At 39.7% G+C, this 20375-nt stretch overlaps 1 protein-coding gene across 1 annotated transcript in view; it reads left to right on the top strand.

Moving 5' to 3' along the window:
- scfd2 (sec1 family domain containing 2) overlaps positions 1-20375 on the top strand; it is a 93026-nt gene that overhangs the window by 2811 nt on the left and 69840 nt on the right. The window contains exons 3-4 of the mRNA XM_079474167.1: positions 12816-12943; positions 18285-18460. Coding sequence (XP_079330293.1) covers positions 12816-12943; positions 18285-18460 — 304 coding nt within the window. The remainder of the gene's footprint in view (positions 1-12815; positions 12944-18284; positions 18461-20375) is intronic.

Raw genomic sequence — 20375 nt, 5'->3', positions numbered from 1 at the left:
TTTATTTGTATTTTAATAACAGAAATGGTTTTTGCTGGAGGTTTCGCCGATTTCATTTCCTGTGGGTCAGGATGTGGTAATAAGTGATCCTCGGTTTTTGCTGTTCTGTGTGAACTTCAGTTGGATAAAACGCATTTTGGTGAGCTCACTCACTGTCTGAATAAATAAATATTTTCTTTAAATGAACCCAGTAAGTGCATTTGGATGTTTTTGCTGCTATTTGCAATATATTTTGCACTGTTGCCATTTGTTTGAACCCGGTCGCGAGTTCAACCATCAACTGTCATAAATGACGATTAACTAATATTGTGAGGGTAACTCAATGTAACGTTCTTGTCGACTATATGTAGCAGAATATCCACTTTTTGGTAAACAGTTTTCTCTTATACAAGATTATTTGCAGTTTTTGCAAGTTGTGTAAGTGACATCGTCAAAACTGCATGTACTACAGCTGCAAGTCCAATAGTGGAAAGCGAAACACTCTTCATTACCCATTAGGTCTGAACCACATGTTAGACTTTCAGTTTTTATTAAGAGGAGGGACTTGTTTTGTGCGTCTGTTTCTTTTCCAGATCCATCAGACAGCGATTTAGAATGCCCTTTTGGCTGTGGGAAGGATTTAGATGCAGAAAGATTCCGTTAATGGGTTAGGGACCCATTCATGAGCTATAAAACATAATGGAGAACTGGTTATACCCTGATTTTTCCATTGAGCACCAGCTGCCTGGTTCATCATATTTGAATTGTGGGTTCTTATGGAAACCTCTGATCCATAGTGTCAAGAGACCAAGGTCACACTCTGATCAATAGCTGCCATGTGGCTATTTGTCATTTTGTCAGTCTCAAACCTGTTGATCAATCACTGTTCTTGGAGAGCTCTGAAGCCGTTGCTGTACGTAAACGTACCACATGTAAACTAAACCACAGATGCTGTATTCCAAGACCACATCCCTTCACAATCATTAGCTGGTTACAATAGCACCGAAGCACTGAGTACAAACACACTCTTAAGGCCTCCATGTGAATATACAACAGGGTAAGCCAGATGGTGTGACTAAACAAGACAGCTCTCCATTTGTGGAACTGTTTTTGATGTGTGCATGACACATGCTTGATAATGATAATGCTTTACATTATATTTCCATTTAGTTATTTTACAGACGGTTTTATCCTAAGTGACTTACAACTGAGAACAATCACAAGCTATGTATCATACAAGAGGCAGCAATAGTACCACAATGGCAAGTTTAAAGAATAATAAAAACCAGAGTTAAACAAGAAGTTTCTGGCCCTAAGTCTTAAACTTAAGACTCATGAATGAAAATGACTTATGTTATGAATGACTAACCATTATGTAAGACATGCTACTCATAGCTGTAACAAAATATCATGAGATAAGAGCATTTCTACATATATTTCAAGCAAATCCTGTTTTGGACAGTTAAATCAAAGCCAGTTTACAGGAGTTGCGCCACACATGTGTGCAAAGCCCCGGGCATTCATTTTAGTCATAGCAAGACCACAGTACTATCTACTTGAATGGCTCTTTTTACTGGAAGACGGAACTTCCTTCGACAGAGCAGCCATATTGATCATTGCATTTCACTTCCTATTCATAGTAATAGAAGTGGGTCTAGATCTATTATCTTTGCTTAAATGTATATTTAAAACTGCAGTATAACAATTTATAGAGTTGAAAAGTTCAGTTAAAAAAGAAACACTGACATTTGAATCACGCAGAGATGATGTATTTTTGTAGGCTAACCCAGAAGTAGCGCGGGGCTGGTTCCCTCGACGGAAAGCCTATGGATTTTTTCCCATAGACTTTTTGAAGATCGCAAAGAATTAGCTCTGTGATGAACAAAGGTTTATGATGTTTACACGTTTTTGTCTATCAAGATAATCTTTACAAATAAACACCACATCTGTTGCTTTTGATGCCAAAATACAATCGGCAGAAGTAAAAAGCTAACACGATGCTATAAACAGACTACACTTAAGGTCGCTCGATATCAACGCCACCTCCACTTAGCCTCTGACAACTCTTTCAAACTTTATAAAAAAATAGGTTCCCTGGTAAGTAATTACTCCGTGCATGAATCTGCATCTACTTTTTGAGGGATTTGTGCCCATGTTGCATTATTTATGCGCAATGACGGCTAACGTCTCCACCAAAGGTGCTTGTTCGCAACCGCCGGTTTAAAGACACAATAAGGCTTTAAAATATCACAAGCGGGTTATAATTGGTGTGTTTTATGTCATAGAATAAAAGATGAAAATATTCAGAGGTTTTGTTTACCACAGACCTTATTTCTGCAATTTACCAAAAACACATTCAAAAAATCCATTGAATTTGGAGCGATGGAACCGGAAGTCCTAAAATGCTAACTCGCTTCCGGGTTTTGCATAGAAAAATACGTCATCTCTGAGCCTCCCTATTGCAGTGATAATTTACTTGCAGGATTATCATATGTTTTTAAAACATGTTTTTGCTTTTCTTCTGCAGTGTGGGCTGCGTTGAGATATTAGATGTTGTGTGTTAATGTTGTTTTCGGTGATCTGTTAGTCCTCGTGTTGGCGTGTTCACTAATTACCTCAGTATGTGCTCATTCTGTCATTCTGTCATGATGTGATATGCACATTAACTGAGTAATGGATGTTTGTTCGTGAGCAAATGCATTTTTCTGTTTGCGTGTATCTGCCCGTAATTGAAATCTTCCACTGAATGCCATGTTTCTCCTCCCTTCTGTTTTTCATTAGATTTTTAGGTAAGCAACTTTATTTTACCCACTCCATTTCTAGTTTCCTCTTGTTCAGGCTCATACTTTTCTCAGCTGGAGCTCCAGGACTTGCTGGAGGAGAACCGGTCCAGTTCCACACAGTCAAATCCGTTCAATGTGAGCGTGTACATTTTTAGCTTGAGCTCAGCAGGAAAGTCAGTCACAAGGTTTGTTTAGCGGAGTCTAGACAGACTCCAGGCAAATATCGAAGCTTTTGATGCTTTTTGACAGGGCCCAGCTGAACCTCAAGAGAAGAACTCAACTCCCCAGACTCATGTGTTTAAATGTCTCTGGAGGCTGTGTTGGGCTGCATAATGCCAATTGAGTCATTCATATCTGACCCAGTTTTGATATCCCAATATACCGGGTCAAAGAACATTCACAAATCATTTAAAAGCTATTGTTCATGAATTTAAAGGATGATTTTTTTCCCTATCGCAACTTACATTGTTTTCAGGGTGTATCAATTTGTGCTTACTTTGTAATCTAACTTATTAGCATGGTGGTGTTAGGGCTAAGCTCTACCAGTGAGAAAAAAAACTTGGTGGTTCACCCAAAATTTTTTATTCTGTCATCATTTATATGTCATTTCAAATTTGTATAAAATACAACGGCGGTACCCATTCACTTCTATTGTATGGAGACAAAACCAATGCAAGTCAATAGGTACCCCCCACATTCATTCAAATACCTTCTTTATTTTCTGCAGAAAAAATAAAGCCATACAGTTTTTAAATGACAAGATGGTGACAGAATGTTTTGGTGAACTCTCCCTTTAAAGCTTTTCTTTCTGTACTGATGGAACTGCAAAACTATATTTTTAGATTTTCTGTTGTAAATATCGGTGGTGCGTGTGGGAAACTAGCTGCCACAGTTTCTTGGTTTGTTGCCAGCCCATTATTTTATTGTTCCTAGTTTTATTTAGCTGGGTAAAATGATGTTGGTGGTTGCTCGCTTGCAAAAGTCAAATAGAGAACACCTCCAAGTCTCCTTGATATTCTAGTCCCTAGAAATGGCAAGAACCTATCTTTTATTGTAAGTATATAGGATAATATTTAAGTGCCCTCTACGCAAAAATATAAATTCTGACTGTTTAGAAAAATATCAGGCCGTACAATTTGCGGTATCATTCACATGTGAAGCATAAATAGTCTGGGTTTTGCTCCAAATTTAAAGGGTTTGTTTAAATCCTTGAACCTAAATGTATGCATACTAATAGGATTTTTCGGCCCCACCCAGTAATGCTGATATTGGCACTGTTCCTGTCAGCTTGGGTGAATTTGATTGGTTGCATGTTGCTAGCTATAGGCTCTGCATAATATTTATGAAAGATTTTATTTTTAGGATTGTAATAGTGGGTTGCATAACTAATTTTGACCTCTTTATTGTATGGTGTTTCCTTTTGTAATTGTAGGATCTCTTTCAGGGTCTCTGGTTTTAGTGTTGGTATGGGTGGTCATTCCAGGCGGCCGTCTCGAGCGCGACCAGCGCGCTGATAGGAGACTTCCTCTTTTCCCGACTGTGAGAACACCGGGTTTTAATAACAGTCTGGTAGTACACTGTCCCTATTCAGGTCGGACTTGAAGTCTGTTTTGAGTGTGGTTGCGGGTGAAACGTGAGTGTCTTTGTAATGGAAGCTGTGTCTGTTGATGTTTTGGTAGGTTGGGTTTGAAATAGTTCATGAGGACTTGTTTTATGTTCTTGGTGGCATGTTCAGTCTCTGTTGAGATGGATTGTGCTGTGTCTGAAGCTTTGGTTGTAGTTCCGTGCTCTATAGAACCTCCATATTCCAAGAAATACAAATGCATAAGCACAATGTACACATTTTGTAGATAAAAGGGATACTTCACCCAAAAATTTAAATGATGTCATCATTTATTCACCTTCGAGTTGTTCCAAATATGTATAAATGTCTTTGTTCTGATGAACAGAGAGAAAGATATTTGTAAGAATTCACATAACCAGAGAGATTTTGCCCCCCATTGACTACCATAGTAGGAGGAAAAACAAAAGTAGTCAATAGTGCCCTGCTGTTCTGTCTACATTCTTGAAAATGTCATCTTTTGTGTTCAACAGAATTTTCTTTTAAAGATATTTATCTGATTAGTATTTTTTTAGAAAGGTGTTGAACAAATAGTGTGATGCATCACAGTGGCTATTTGACGAATGTGTAAATCGACAATCTATAAACAAATAGCACAGCTGGAATACCGAAACACATCCTATGTGAAAGGTAGACACTTAACAGAGACTGACATACTCAATAAATTGACTTTTTGTAATGTCAATTAATTGCTTTCCTCATCTTCTAGAATTATGCTGTTTTATTTGCTTGTATCTTATTTGAAGAAAAACCTTTTAGGAAAAGAATGTTGATTTTGACTTTCATGTCTTGTAATGTGCGTGTGTGCATTTGTGTGGTCAGGTATGTTCCCGCCAGGCCGGTGTAATAGGTTGTTCTTGGCAGTGCGGTACCGTGGTGCTTTGATTTAAGTGTGTGGGACACTTAAAGGTCCAGTCAGTAATATCCAGCAGCAATGTTGCGAATTGCAGCCAACCGCTCACTCCACCCCTCCCCCTCCCTTTCGAAACACTACAACGGCTGACAGAACATGGCAAATTACATGCAAATGGACCCGTGGTGTAGAGAACGAGCTTATTATAAGTTAATAAAAACGCTTCGTTGTGTAAGCTCTTTATAAACCTTTAAAGACAGCTATGTATATTATATACTTCAAACATCAAACTCTCCTCTTTCGCCCCACTGTCTGACACTGAAGTCACCAGACTTCTCTCCAGCCACCCCACCACATGTCTCCTTGACCCAATCCCCTCCCATCTCCTTCAGGCCATTTCCAGCAAACACGCACATCATCAACACCTCCCTGCTCACCGGCACTTTTCCATACACATTCAAACAGGCCCAAGTCACGCCCCTACTTAAGAAAACCACATTGGACCCCGCTACTACCAACAGTTACAGACCTGTCTCTCTACTCCCATTTATTGCTAAAACTCTTGAAAGGGAAGTTTTCAACAAAGTGTCTTCCTACTTATCCCAGATCAAACTACTGGATGACAAGCAGTCTGGCTTCAAAACAAACCACTCTACTGAGACTGCACTGCTAGACCTATTTGCAGCGTTTCACCAGATACTGTGCTAGCAACCCTGTCATCTCTAAGAATCTCAGGCTCCCCTCTCCGCTGGTTCAAATCCTACCTCTACCGGCAGATCCTTCAGGATGTCATGGAGGGGCTTGCTGTCCACTGCTAACCACATGATCACTGGGATCCCTCAGGGAACAGTGCTTGGACCACTGCTTTTTTCCATCTACGCGACAACCCATCATACGGGCACACAGCTTCTCGCATCACTGCTATGCTGACGACACCCAGATCCACATCTTGTTTCACCCAGACTATTCAACTGTAGCAGCTCACATAACAGCCTGCCTAGAAGACATCTCAGCTTGGATGAAAGATCTCCAGCTGAACCCGACCAAGACAGAACTTCTCGTGTTTCTGGCACAGCCCACAGTGCAACACGATCTCACCATCCAAGTTGGCAATACCACAATCACTCATTCCAAAACAGCCAGGATCCTCTGAGTCATATTTGATGCACAGCTGTCCTTCAATGATCACATTGCAAAGCAACACAATCATGCCGATATGCCTTATTCAACTTTCGAAAGGTTAGACTCTATCTCATTGTACATGCAGCTCAACTCCTTGTCCAGGCCCTGGTAATCTCATGGTTGGACTACTGCAATGCTCTCCTTTGTGGGTTTCCTGCAAAGGCTATCAAACCACTTCAGCTGGTTCAAAACGCAGCAGCAAGCCTCGTCTTCCAACAGCCCAAAAGTGCTCCTGTGATACCCCTTTACATCTCTCTCCACTGGTTACCGGTTGAAGCCCATATCAGATTCAAGTCACTGATGCTTGCCTACAGAACTAACACTGGATCTGCACCGGCATACTTTCACACCCTTCTATACTCCTACAGCCCATCAAGAACCCTGCATTCAGCAAACGAGCAGCGTCTTGTAATGCCTTCTCATAAAAAAGGGCTTATGTGACGCACACTCCACCCTGTGTTTTATAACTCAAATGCTCAGGATATTGCTCTGAACTTTGAAGTGTGTGTGATCCTGGTAAACACTACAATGTGAAGATAGTAATACCAGTATTTTGTTTTACCTTGTGGGGTCATTTTTTTGTTCCCCATACGGTAAATAGACTATAAATCAAACTAAGTGATGTTTATTTAAAGGGGGGATGCAACAGTGTTTCATGCTTTCTGACTTATTTACAATGTTAAACATGCTGTCTTCTCATGGTCAACCTGTCAAAAAATGAGTTGTACGTTTTACATAGTATTTCTGTGCCCCATACACTCCCCCAAGGTTCGATCAGTATAGGTTTCATAAAAAAACGTTACGTAACAACTTTTATTAGTCTCCTATTGGCCCATTCTGCTGGATAAGCACACCCACGGCAAGGCAAAAGAAATATCCCACTCACGCGTCAACCTACGAGCAAGACCCGCTTACCATAAAGATTGGCAGCGCTGCATCAAGATTGGTTGCTCTGTGGGCCTGCAGCTGCAGCTCATTACTCTTGCGAAAGTAAGAGCAGGTGAGGTGTGTTTGTTTGTTCACAGCATTTCAGTGATGTATGTTATATAAATTGTGGATATAAAGCTGGATTTGGATATCTTTTGAAATTGATAGATGGACCGGCTCCGTGTTAAGAGATGCTGGACATGAACTGCACACGGACTGTCACAAGGAGTCATATGTCTGCGTTTTGTTGGCAATGGGTGCACACATGCTTTATTTGCGCCCCTTCCCACCCCTCTCCCCCCAGTGTGTTTTCGAAAATAATCGTACAGCTGTATCCGTCTTTTATAATTGTGATCAAACTTAAGACTCGACGGATATTTAAGGAGTACGATATTATTCTGTAGAACTCAAGATTAACATGAGATATGCAGAAACTGTCCAAGTGACTGACACTTTAAAATGTAAAAATGCAGGTGTGTGTGAAAGTTAGGGGTAGGGGTTGTATGAGGGTTAGAGGATGCCATAAACTGTAAAGTTTGTACATTATAACAATTATACAAAGACATAAGGTGACAAAAGTGTCTGGTGCAAAGAGAAAAAATCCCCATTAAACATGGAAACCCATGTGTAGGAGAGAGTTAACCGGCACATAGAAATGGAACACACACCCCACTGTGAGAAAACAACACAACTCTTATCTGGAAAGCACAAACACACTTGGTGTGCAAGTTATAGGGATACTCATCTCACTTCTCATCTCCTCTACTCATCTTTTCCCATTCCTGCTTCTCTTCTCATAAGTCACTCTTTTTGTAATTATTTAATAGGTTATGTATCTGGTGAAAGAAGTAGATTCAAATGAGATTAAGACATGCAATTTTCAAAAATACAGAAATTATACACACCCTCTGTTTCCGGTGGGATGTGTGTGGTGCAATAACACCTGTGTTGCCCCTCTCTGGGGTTCAACTCCCACTCAGGGAATCTCACATTAAACAAAATGAGCCTCAGATGAGAGAGATTCATGATGTGTGCGTGCGTGCGAGGCTTTTATCACAGTATGTTCCCTTGATTAGTGTTACATTATTATCTTTAAGATTTGTTTTCGTTATGATGCTTATCTTTATAGACTAAGATGACAGCCAATTGATTTATTGAACTATTAAACACACCAAGCAAAAAGTGAACGCAGTTCACATTAGAGTCATTTTGTATCCTTTTGGGAACAAAAGGGGGATTTTGTATCTGTTCTGCCTCCATCAGGACAGATGTCCACAAAAATGACATTAAAAGTTGGTAATGGCCATCTAGAGACAACAGTTGCAGCAAAGAAGCAGTTTTATGACAAGATCACGGAGAGCCAACATACCTGTTAACACAAAACACAAGAAACGCAACCGGAATTACGTCTGCACAGCGTCAGTTATCAATTAAAACCAACATTTACGTAATCGGCCTCCACAGATCTAGCTAATTTAAAAAAGTACAGCTACGTTCGCTGTGTCCCATCTTTTTTCAAATGACGCTTACATAATCGTCATCCTCCAATTTATGTGAGACGGGGGACATTTGGCTTTGAAGTTACATGACAGGCTCTCTTTGAAGAGATGTTGATACTTTTCATATTCACAAAACTTTTCGCACTTTTGCTCTGCAATTATTTTTGCTCTTTTAAATGTCTAAACTTAAAGATGCAGTCAGTCGTTTTTGCTCATTAAAATAGTTCTACTAGAAGAACTTTGAACTATACCGTATTTTTTAAGTCAAAGACTGCACAAGACTGTAGTCATATCAGTAGCCTAATGAAAATTCTATAATTTTTTATAATCTATATTTATTTCTTTATTTTACATGTTGAGATTGCATGACTGAAAAGGGCTGTCTTTATTTTTTGGTTTGGAACATTCCTTTGAAATAAATTCAGTGCTTTTGCATTTGTGTATTATTGGATCCACAGCTTTAGGCCTCCAATTGGATCTCCAAATGTCCAAATTAGCCATTGCAACATAAAAAATGTATTGTTCACCCAAAAGTGAAAATGCTGTCATAATTTACTCAGCCTCTTGTCATGACCTTTATGACCTTTTTCTCTTACTCGGAACACAAAAGAAGATATTTAGAAGAATGTCAGTACCCGAACTAAGTGCCCATTCACTTCTACTGTATGGACACAAAACCAATGCATGTCAATGGTGTTCGCCTTTGTTCGGTTACCAACATTCTTCTAAACATCTTTCTTTTTTGCTTGAACTTTCCCTTTAAAAGGAACTGTGTATTGTCTGTCACTGTGCCTCTGGCATCACTTAACAGAATTGCAAAGAATGACAACAAGTCTTTCAAACACTTCCCTTGTATACTATTGGTCGAAAAAAAGGTGGTCTTACCTGAAACTCACCACATTGGTTGAACCAATATTGCTGTGTCAGACCGGTACAGTGTCAGCTTTAACAAGTGAAAACTTGGGTTGTGTAGGCTATGTGTGCTTACCCTCATGTGTAAAAGCATCTACGTGGGCTTGTTTGTTTTTGTAAAGATGACTCATGGGTGTTAGCTTGCTTTGTTTAAAATTTTAGCTTGTTTACTTTACCATATGTTGTTATGTTATAGATCATAATGAGCATGGAAAATCCACACACCTCTCATGCGGAGCATCTGGCAGGTTCCATGTGTGTGCCTAAGCTTTCGCATTCGGAGAAAGTAGCGCCATTAGTTCCGTAAGTGAGAGTAATTGGACAACATCTGACCTGGTTTGAATGCTGCAAACGATTGAGATTTTCATAGCTGTGTCTGGGAGCTGTTTGTTTCCTGTTGTTGATAAACATGGACTTAATCACCACCCACTAAAACAGTCATCCTATCATAATGATTATTGCAGTAAACCACATCTGCATGTAAGTATTGTGTTTCTTCAAAGTGTATCTGTTACATACCTTCACACCCGAAACGCTATCGAGTTGAGCAACAACACCCAATTATTGCTTAAGAAATCATATTATGGAAACAGTTTTCTGTACGTGTAGAAGACGGATTTTAAGGCATTCAAGAATTCTTAAGGCAGTTAAAGTCCATTCTTGAGTCATGGGTTTCCAGGAACCTTCAGCCCCCACCCCACGTACACCCACACACACTGGACAGTACAAGACGGTTGAGGGGGAAATAGGCAATAAATATCTCCATAGACCAACACTGCCCTCTATAGGTCAAAGTTCTGATGCTAATGCGTACGCAAACCCACTGAACCCAGTTGTCAAGACATCTTACCCGGGGGAACACTGCAGGAGAGAAGAGGGATGGGGGGCGGAGCACCGAGAAGGCGGGAGATTTTGGGGTAAATTGGAACCATGCTGCCCCTCCGATGCATTCCAGGCGGACCCCTCGTCTTCCTGGAATACACGGCGAGTCAACATACACACGCATGCACACAGAGAGGGTCCAGTCTTTACTCTGGCATGTGAGCTACGCTGACAATGTGTGCATCGGTTTATGACATGCAAAATCAGTTCAGCCCCATTTCACGGGCACCCTACCTGTACTTGATTGTGTTTTTAAGATTTATGGATGCTAAAGGTTGTGCAAGAAACATATCTGTTATCTGTTTTCCATTCCCGTTTAGATTTTGTAGCAGTCAATACATTTGTTAGCATTTTCCCTAAATTCAGAATCACAGTAAAGCTATAAGACTATGGAACAATGCAAATGAACATATTTCTTATATGTTTATTTTCTTAGCTTTTTTAAAGTAGCCACTCATTGCCTAGACTAAACAGTTATCATTCTCTCACCATTTCCATGGAATGCATTCTGGGATACTTTCTAAACCATTCCAATGTATGCTGGCCATAGAATGCTTTTTACAGTCGCTGTCATTAAAATGATGTTTTAATAAAGAAATATGTATGTGGCTTGAATAATATTTGTTTACAAGTCTAATTTCATGCATTTGAGTATAAGCTTGTTAAAGTTAAGGCCATGCATAACAAATGTACATCTCCTTTCTATTCTTGCGTTTTGTTGTACTTTACACGCTGCTTGATCTAATAGAATGAGAATATGCAATAGGAAAGGCATTCCTTGCTTTTACAGGCCATTCCAAAAATGGAATGTTTTTCGCTTCTTTTGCAAGAATCTCCATGGAAGTTTGACCAACCCATCATGTGATCTTATTTTTCGTCTCTTTTTTTTTTGGTGTGTCGCTTCTCTCACATCCGCAGATGACCGAATGGGTTCACGCTCATGCGTCTGCACTTATTCTTTTGTGATGTTTCCACCCTAATTTCCGACTCAAGACAGCGCTTTTAGAACAACAAACCCCCATGTTTATTATGTAGGCTTTTGTCCTCCTTATGCCTGTTCCCCCTATTTTTGTCTCGTTTGAGCGATGGAGTTGGGCCTCTCTAGCATTGCCAAAACTCTGTCTGGAACACATTACAGCTGAGGTCCAACACATGGCAACTGTTAGAGAGAGAGAGAGAGAGAGAGAGAGAGAGAGAGAGAGAGAGAGTGCGCAAAAGAAAAACAGAGCAGGTTTAACATTTGGTTTCAGTGTCAGTAAGACACCCCCATCCTCCGTCGCTCGCCCTTGTTTGCCTCATCTCTCCTTCACTCTTGCTCTTTGTGTGGTATCCTGCATCTCCTCATATTCCATCCCCAGTATGCTGAGTATTTACATTACTCTAGGTCATCAATTCCTGCCAATGCACAAAATACTGAGACATTTTGAAATGCATGTGAATTCTAACTTCAAATTTGTCAAATGTTTTAGTGAATAGAATTAGGAGCATATTCAGAAACGATCTCAGATTTGAACCCTGATATGTTTCCTCTTGCTGCCACCCCTCTGTAAGAAAGACTAAGGTTGTGTACTGTATCACTCATCTCATCAAGAGTGTATGCGAAGTTTCCATTGCTTTTTAATATGACAAACACACACACAATCCCGGAGACGATTAACGGCAGGAAGAGGAGGAGCCAGTGATGAAGAACATAATGATGATGTCTCATTAGGACATGTCAGAATAGATCAGTTAGATTATGAGATATGCTTGCTGAATAATAATTATAAATTGACTGTACTTGAGATCTGTTTATTACTCATGGATTGAGAATGATTTGATGAATAGTTAGCAGTGAAAGAAAGACTTGCCAGTGACAGTTTGTAAATGTAATGCTTGATGTGAGGCTCAGGCATTCTAATACAGATAATAAGATACTTTACAATAAACTGTAGTTTATATAGAAATATATTAGTACACTGAGTTCACAGGGCTGTAGTGTAGGAAATATTTGGGGTGGTATCCAAAGGTTGCCGGTTCAAACCCTGCAGTAGTACCAATTCCAAACTACTTCAATAAAATACAAAAATGAATAAAACAAAATAAGCATGAATGGTTTTTTCTCTTGTAATGTTTGTAATGATATTTGTTATCAGTGAAAAGGGTTGTTTACTGTATACCTGCCATTTTGTCCACAGGTCTGCCGCTACACGGTTGCTATGGGAAACCATGCTGGTTGCTAAGCAAAAGGAGGCGGTGATGGAGGTAAGGAGGCAACTGGTGGAGGTGGCCAGCAAAGAGAATCTGCCAATCAAAATGAGTCTAGGTAAGACCACACCCTCTCTCCACTTCCATAAACTACATGAAACACTGAAGGGAACATTAGTCATAAATAAAACAGCTCTTGTCAAACATTACACAATACTTTTAATTCCTGTCTGATTTGAAAACATTGCCGTTTTCCAAACCAAACAATGCCGTACTTTCTTTAACATTTGGAGCTTTACTTGCTCTGTGATGCTGTGATGGACTTGAAACTCTTCTCTTTTGACTTTACATTAATGACCATGACAATGAGAGAAAAAAAAGTGCTGAAGCTTGAGAGCCTCAATTGGTGGTTATTATTTAAAGATCCATAGCATCCCCTACAGACTGCCATCGGCGCTACAGATGTGGCCACTGAAGAAATATGTTTCAAAAGGTGATCTGCTGAGTAGGACAGCTTGTAGGATATTTCATGTATATGCTCTAACACATGCAAACAAAACTCATCTTTTCTGTGTGCTTGTTGACACGTTCAGCTGTCAAATCCTATAAGTCAATCCCCTTCTGATTGGTTGGACGACTTCCACGTCTGTCATTGTCTTTTATTCAAGAAGGAAAGACTATAAGCCAATATGGTTTTGTATTGCTAAACTGTTCTGATTCAAGAGTTCAGCCCAGAGCATGCACAATCACACAATGCGGCGACTGCAGCCAATCTTTCACATTGGATCACAGTTATTTCCTGATCCCTGGGCCAACAGAACTTTAATAGTGCCAGAACAATCATAATGCGTATTAGACAGAAAGACGTTCACACACACTCGCAAACACATGCTATATTCCAGTTATTCTTTCTTGCGAGGCAGAAACAGCTGTTCTGTATCTTGTTTTGATCCATCTTGTAGCATCAGATGCATTATTCTGCTGCGTTGTAAAATATGAGTGTGCGCCGGTGGTCTTGTATTCAGTTCGTATGTGTACTCTGGTGGTCTTTGTTTCGCTGTCTGGGAGTGAGTGTGTTTGTTTCTGTATGCATATCTGGGTCATCGCTTCTCGGTGTGTGTTTATGTATGTTCGGCCCTTGTTTCACGGTCATGTAAGAGTTAGTCCTCTTTATCTCACCAATTTCACTTTTAGGTTTCGGTCCGGTTGGAACATCTCACCTGTGCTTGATGTCTATTCCATCACTGTGTGTCTATCTGGCTGTTGATCTGTCTGTCTCTCACTCTATTTTCTTTTATTTGGTTAAATTAAGCTTTGAAGTGATTTGGAGCTATTTTGCCAAAGCTTTCTAGGTCTACAATGGCCCCTATGTTTGGCTATTACTGGAACAAAATCCATTTTTCAACAATATTTTATGAGCTGGGCTGGCAAAATCGGATTGGTTTTTCTAGACAGTGCCACCATTTTCTCTAACCCAGCCACCCACATAAAGTGCCCACATTCTTCAGAAGACCACATAAAATGAGCTTGTGGAGAGTTCATTATTAAGCAAAGGGCTTTGTGGAATTAGTTGCTCTGTCAGTTTAGATTAGACTGACCGTCTAAAACGAAGTTTCTTCTTTTTGCCAGTTGTCAAACTATTTTTATATGCAGTAGCCCTCTGCCCTTCAGAGGGTTTCAGGCAATTTGTTATAGTTGGAGGATACAAAATAACTGGACTTGCATAGCAGATTTTAATGAAGTGCTACAGGTCAATATTGTCTCCTCCACCCCACCCAGAGTTTGACTTTTATCTGAGTCTGGTGTGTGTGCATTGGGCAAAATTTATTTTGAAAGTTCAGAATTCATTGTATACCACATCTGCCAAGGGCAAGTGAATTGAGAAAATGGACCAGCCATAAATATACCAACCACAAAACTGTATTTTGAATTATTTAATTGTAATATACAGCTGCGGAAAAAAAATAAGAGAGCATTCCAAATTTTCATTTAATCAGCATTATTAGATGTATTGTGGCCATTCCAGTTGGGCGTTTGTTGAATTTCAACAAAATCAAAACCTCAGGAGTGACAGAAAGTCATGGGACAGCAATTAAAAAAAACATGTGATTTCTTTTGGGAACTTTTTCTAAATACATGTATATATATTACTGTTGTGTTACTTATAAGTGAATATAAACGTATTTTCCTTGCAGTATTTAATGTCTGAATAACTGCAGAGCATATATTGTGTTATTTTCACCTGTTCCTCCAGTTTTCATTTTCTGCAAATAAATGCAAATAGAAACTATATTTTTATTTGACATTTAAAAGAAATATTGTGTTGTAGTTGACATGTTTAGGTAACATAATCATTTTTACCTAAACATATAACTATAAATATTACATTCAGAAAATAGTCAATTCAGACCTCAGGCTGAAGTCTCATAATTTAATTGGGATTTTAAAAATCAGACATATAGCCCAAACATGACCAAAATAGGCAAATATACAATTGGGTTAAGTTTTGGGCAGCTGTTGCTTCCTTGTGACACTTCAGATCATTGACATTTTCTATTTACCACTCTAATTGCGTTTTCACAAATGTTGTTAGTTTTTTATTTTTGTTACTTGTATCTTCATATTTGGGGGCTTAGTGTGAGGAATCTTTAAAAATGTGAAACTTCTGATGATAAACTTTCCGCTGCATCTTTTTAAAGACGCTTATATTGCAATAATTTATTTGTTTATGTCTCCAAATTAAATTGTGCAACTTTCGATATCACAGCAGAAATGTTCAGACTACTATTATTAGGTTCTAATTTGATTTAAAGTATTCTTCGTTTTAAGCCCAACACTCCCTGGGAGACAGGGTTAGAAAATACCAAAGAATTTTGTGTTTATGAAATTTAGGCCATAATGAGTTTGGAATCATCTTGTGATCCTGTCATCAAGAAAATGACCCTCAGGAGAACCACAGTGCTTGTGTTCAGCCCACCAGTGATTAGTTTTGCTCTTGTGTAACCGCCCTCTGGATGTCTGCCTGATTTTGGCTATTGGTGCGTGGCGTGTTCTTGTAATTTTGGAGCCAGTTTTCTTTCTGTGTGCGCCATTACTGTGCATATGTGTGTTTGGCTTGTCTAAAGCAAACATTGGCTGCAGACTCTCTCACATCTGGTGCTGGTTCAGAGCATCAACATGGAGAAGTGGTTTTATGTGTGAATATGACCCCCCCAGACCCTCTGGGTCCCTATGACCGTTTCACAGTTACCGCCCTTCCCAACCTTTCTTATATCCTTTCTGTTTCAAATGTTTTATCTTCTCAGATTTGTGTATTATAATTTTCTTTATATTGGAGGAATATTTCATAGAAGTGTGTCAGGGTATATATCTGTAGTCTATAAGTTTATCTTATTTAAGATGGATGGAGTGATGTTCTTGTATCTTGCAGACTCCTCCCTTAGAGAAATCCAGGGTCAATGAGGATGTGTTTTCTGTCGAGTGTTTTGGCCTCAACCGTGCCAACTTTATAAATGAGCTCAGAAGAGACTGACCACATACAAACACTTAGTGTATGAGATACACCCGCCCAAATAACATACACACAAACAAACAGACATCTCAGACATCAGACTACATTACCAAAACTATTTCTCTAGAAGTGCAATGTCAACACACATAGAAATGTCTCCATTTTTCTACAGTAAAACATTCATGTGTTTGGTTCGGTGGTGTTTGTACAGCAGTTTCTGTCTATAGTGGTCATTAGAAAACATCTTCTGCCTCCCAGTGTGTCTGTAACTCAGGTATTAACATAGTTTAAGTAGAAACACTTTGTTTTATTCAAGAAACTACTTAAAACACACCTCTTCTGCGAATACTTGACAGACAAATGAAAAAAAAACACTAACCCTCTTCTCTCCACAGGTAGTGGTCTAGCTTTTGTTGAAACTAGTAACTTTGTATTAGCACCTATTGTACTATTGCTCCTGTATGACATATTGCTTATTGCTCCCTGAACTCTTTGTAGTTGCTTTGGATAAAAGTGCCTGCTAAATGACTAAATGTAAATGTATTATTAGCATGCTGTTGCGATTAGTGTTAAAGATCGCGTATCACAGGCAGTTTCTGACAATATTGATTTTGAGTGCCTATACAGTAGTATTGCATACGTCGTATCTTTCGGAGAGCGTTTAATTTGATCAAATTTATTAAAGAGTGATACGGATGTATCATTATTTCCGAAAAATGATGAAATGCTAGAGGTGGATCTAGTGGGGAGAATGGGATGGAACTACAGCACGAGCAAGCAACACATCATCACATTAATCCCTTCATGTTTTGTACATTATGCATGTACACGCAGATTGCCAACAAAATTGATCTCCAAATCCAGCATTATATCCACCATTTATATAACATCCGTCACTGAAATGCTGTGTAAACTTCACTATCGGAAGAGTAATGGAGTGTTCACACCAAACGCGGTAAATCGTGCTATTTGCACGTCGTTGGACGCTTGAACATTTTAGTTTACTCGCTTAATTCGAGCGTGAAATTCGCTTCACAACAGACGCAAATTCACGTCATGGGAGGGGCTTATGCCAGGCGGCTCTAGTGTCATTGCGAAATGGCTGACATGGATTTTGTTGAGAGGGTAGCTGCGTCTATTGCATCTTTGCATTGACTTCAAAATCACTCGCGCTTAATGCTTCATTCCATGCTGTGCTTTTCCGGGAGAATGGCCAGTAAAAGGAATAGGATTGTTATGTCACAAATACTATGTAAAAATCCTTGTAATTCCCCTGATTTCCCTGTAAAATGACATGGTTTCCCCGTTTTTCTTGTACATTTGCTGCTTTTGAAAGCATTTAAAAAATACATGAAAATCTGTTAGTTTTTTGACATTACACTTGGAAAATCTGTAAAAGAAAATTAGATTTTATGTAACTTCTAATAGTAGAACTTCTAACTAATAGAAGTTTTACATAAAAGACTCTTATAGACTTAGTATAAAATAATTATTGTGATAAAAGTGATACAACTAAACATACTGTATGCTCGCATGTGTAAATAGATGTGTGAATGTGCGTGGGCATTGCCAGTCGAAGGCCGACTCATTTCCCAGTAATAATATTATGTTCTGCTGTAATATCACAAATATAAATGGGAGTTTTTGACAGCCACTAAAACTCTTTCTACAGGACGACTTATTTTATTTACGCATCAATCAAAGCAGACCTCCTTATGTTTGTGTTTGCGGCTGCTTATGCCTTCCGAATGTGTGTGTTTTCCACATTTCCATTATTGCTTGGCTACTTTTTCTCTCAGGCTCAAACTAAATAGTTTTGTTTGTTTGACACCAAATATAAAATCGAATATAAACAATAGCTTGATGGTATGTTGTTTTGAGTAACTGTTCAATCCAGAACACTTGAATATAATGCTGATGTATATTTCTCTCTCTCTTCCTCTCTCAGGGCGGGTCACAGCCGAAGAGCTCTGTTCGTATGTTCAGTTGTTTCGGGACAGTTGGGCGGCACTAGAGAGTCACAGTGGAGTTCTGCAGCTGGGACTGGCCACCGCTCAAACGCTCCGGCACCCCACCCTCTCTCGCTGGGACGCCTGCCTCGCTTTTGAGAGACTCCTTCTGCAGGTTAGCCAATCACGCAGCTCGTCGTATACAGTATGTCACATTCCACATTCTCTGTCGGTGTCTCCTTCAATTATTTCTCTTTGTTGAGATCATAGAGTGCATTAATGAACGATTAAAAAAGACCACACTTGCTGTAACAGCATCTTCATCCCTCGTAAAATCATCAAAACTCGTCATCTGGTTGGATGAATTTCACAAGATTTACTGGAGACGTGCGTGTCATGTTTTTTAACGGTCGGCCTGGAAACAACACAAAGCCGTCTGATGTAAGAAGTACTACAGTTGCTATAAGAATTCATCACGATTGACTAAACGCTTATTTCTCAAAAGTATGCGAGGTTCATGGCGTAAACTTATAATAATTTTGTTGCTGTTAACTTTCTTTGTTGTCTGTTATTACCTCTTAACATGACGTGGCACAAAACGAAACGTGATTGGTTGCTTTACCTGTCAGTGATATGGCCTCTCTGGAGGGCCTTGGTCAAAGAAGGCTACTGAGTGAATCCTTACTGAGTAAATCAGTGAGTGAGTGAATCAGTGAGTGAGTGAATCGGTGAGTGAGTGAGTGAGTGAGTGAGTGAGTGAGTGAGTGAGTGAGTGAGTGAACCAGTTAGTTCTTAATGTGACAGTTCACTCTCTCAGTGACTGACCCTACGTTCCATTCCGAAGGGCTCATCCCTATGCCCTAAGCCCTTCAAAGGGTTTACCCTCCGGAGTAAGAGCTTCGAAGGGTTTATGGGACCAAACTACTGTTTCGTGAAGTGCCCTTCTGCATCATTATCCCGTGCCCATGAGGAGCCGGTGCTTTCCAAACTGGATATATCGCCCTCTGAAGGGGACACCATACAATACGTCACTCCAAATAAAGAGTGCTCCTGTGAATTTTAAACGGACACATTAAGAGATACGATTACGTTAGAGTTTCCACATCAAGAGCTTTACTCTTCAAAGGGAGTAGGCCATAGGGATGATCACTTCGAAGGGGAACACAGGGGCCATCACCACGCAAAGAATCATGGGGGCGTGATGTGTCCATCAGTTAAACCCTTAGAAATACGTCATCCCGTAGGGCCCTTGGAAGTGGCCAGTTATGAGCACTTCGGTCTGGAACGACCCTTCAATATGGCGGCCATGATTGTTTTCACTCCAAGTGAATCTGTGCCTAAGTGAATTAGTGAGTTCTTAATAGGATCGTTCTCCCAAAAATTCTGTCATAATTTACTTACCCTCAGATTGTTCCAAACCTGTGTGTCTTTGGTCTGCTGAACACAAAGTTAGTGGGGTAGTGAACTCACTAATTCATCTGGTCTGTTTCATATACTGTATACACAAAAATCATGTTGGGTTTGAAAATATTATTTAAGTTCAGTGTTTTAGTTGTGTGAGAAGCGTGCACATCACAGTCAGTAATGGAGATATTTAGCTCTTAGGTCTTTTCTCATGGTGGCGTTTTCTCTTCGCAAGTAGTTCACTCTGCAGGTGTAGTAAATGAGTGAGTAAACAGTCTAACCAACAGAATAACAAGCTGGCGTTCTCAGTAAACAATCTGTGTTTCGGGAAGAACATAGATTATTCAAGAATGTTTTGCTCTCTGAGGGTGCAAAATTGAAAAGGAAATGCTTCTGCTGAGGCCCGTCTGGGGAGGACACACGCGTGTGCAGCACATTCTGGGGTCACAGGTCAAATATGCAGTGGACGGAGGGAGTGAGAGATACAGGGGTAGAGAGAAAGGACAGAGACCTTAAGAGGAAATGTGCGAGAGCCGGAGAGAATGTGCAAAATGAAAAAAAAATTTGATTACATAGTTACTTATCAAAATATCCCAATAAACACAGAGGAAAAAAGAAAGCGTCCCAGACTAATATCCTCTCCTCCTCTATTAGTTTTCACAGACTGTTTTTGATGGAGTTTCTGG

This window comes from Barbatula barbatula, assembly GCF_947034865.1.
Source record: "Barbatula barbatula genome assembly, chromosome: 15".
Taxonomy (NCBI): Eukaryota; Metazoa; Chordata; class Actinopteri; order Cypriniformes; family Nemacheilidae; genus Barbatula; species Barbatula barbatula.
Note: the sequence above shows the minus strand (reverse complement) of the source record. Positions and strands in the feature narration are given on the sequence as shown.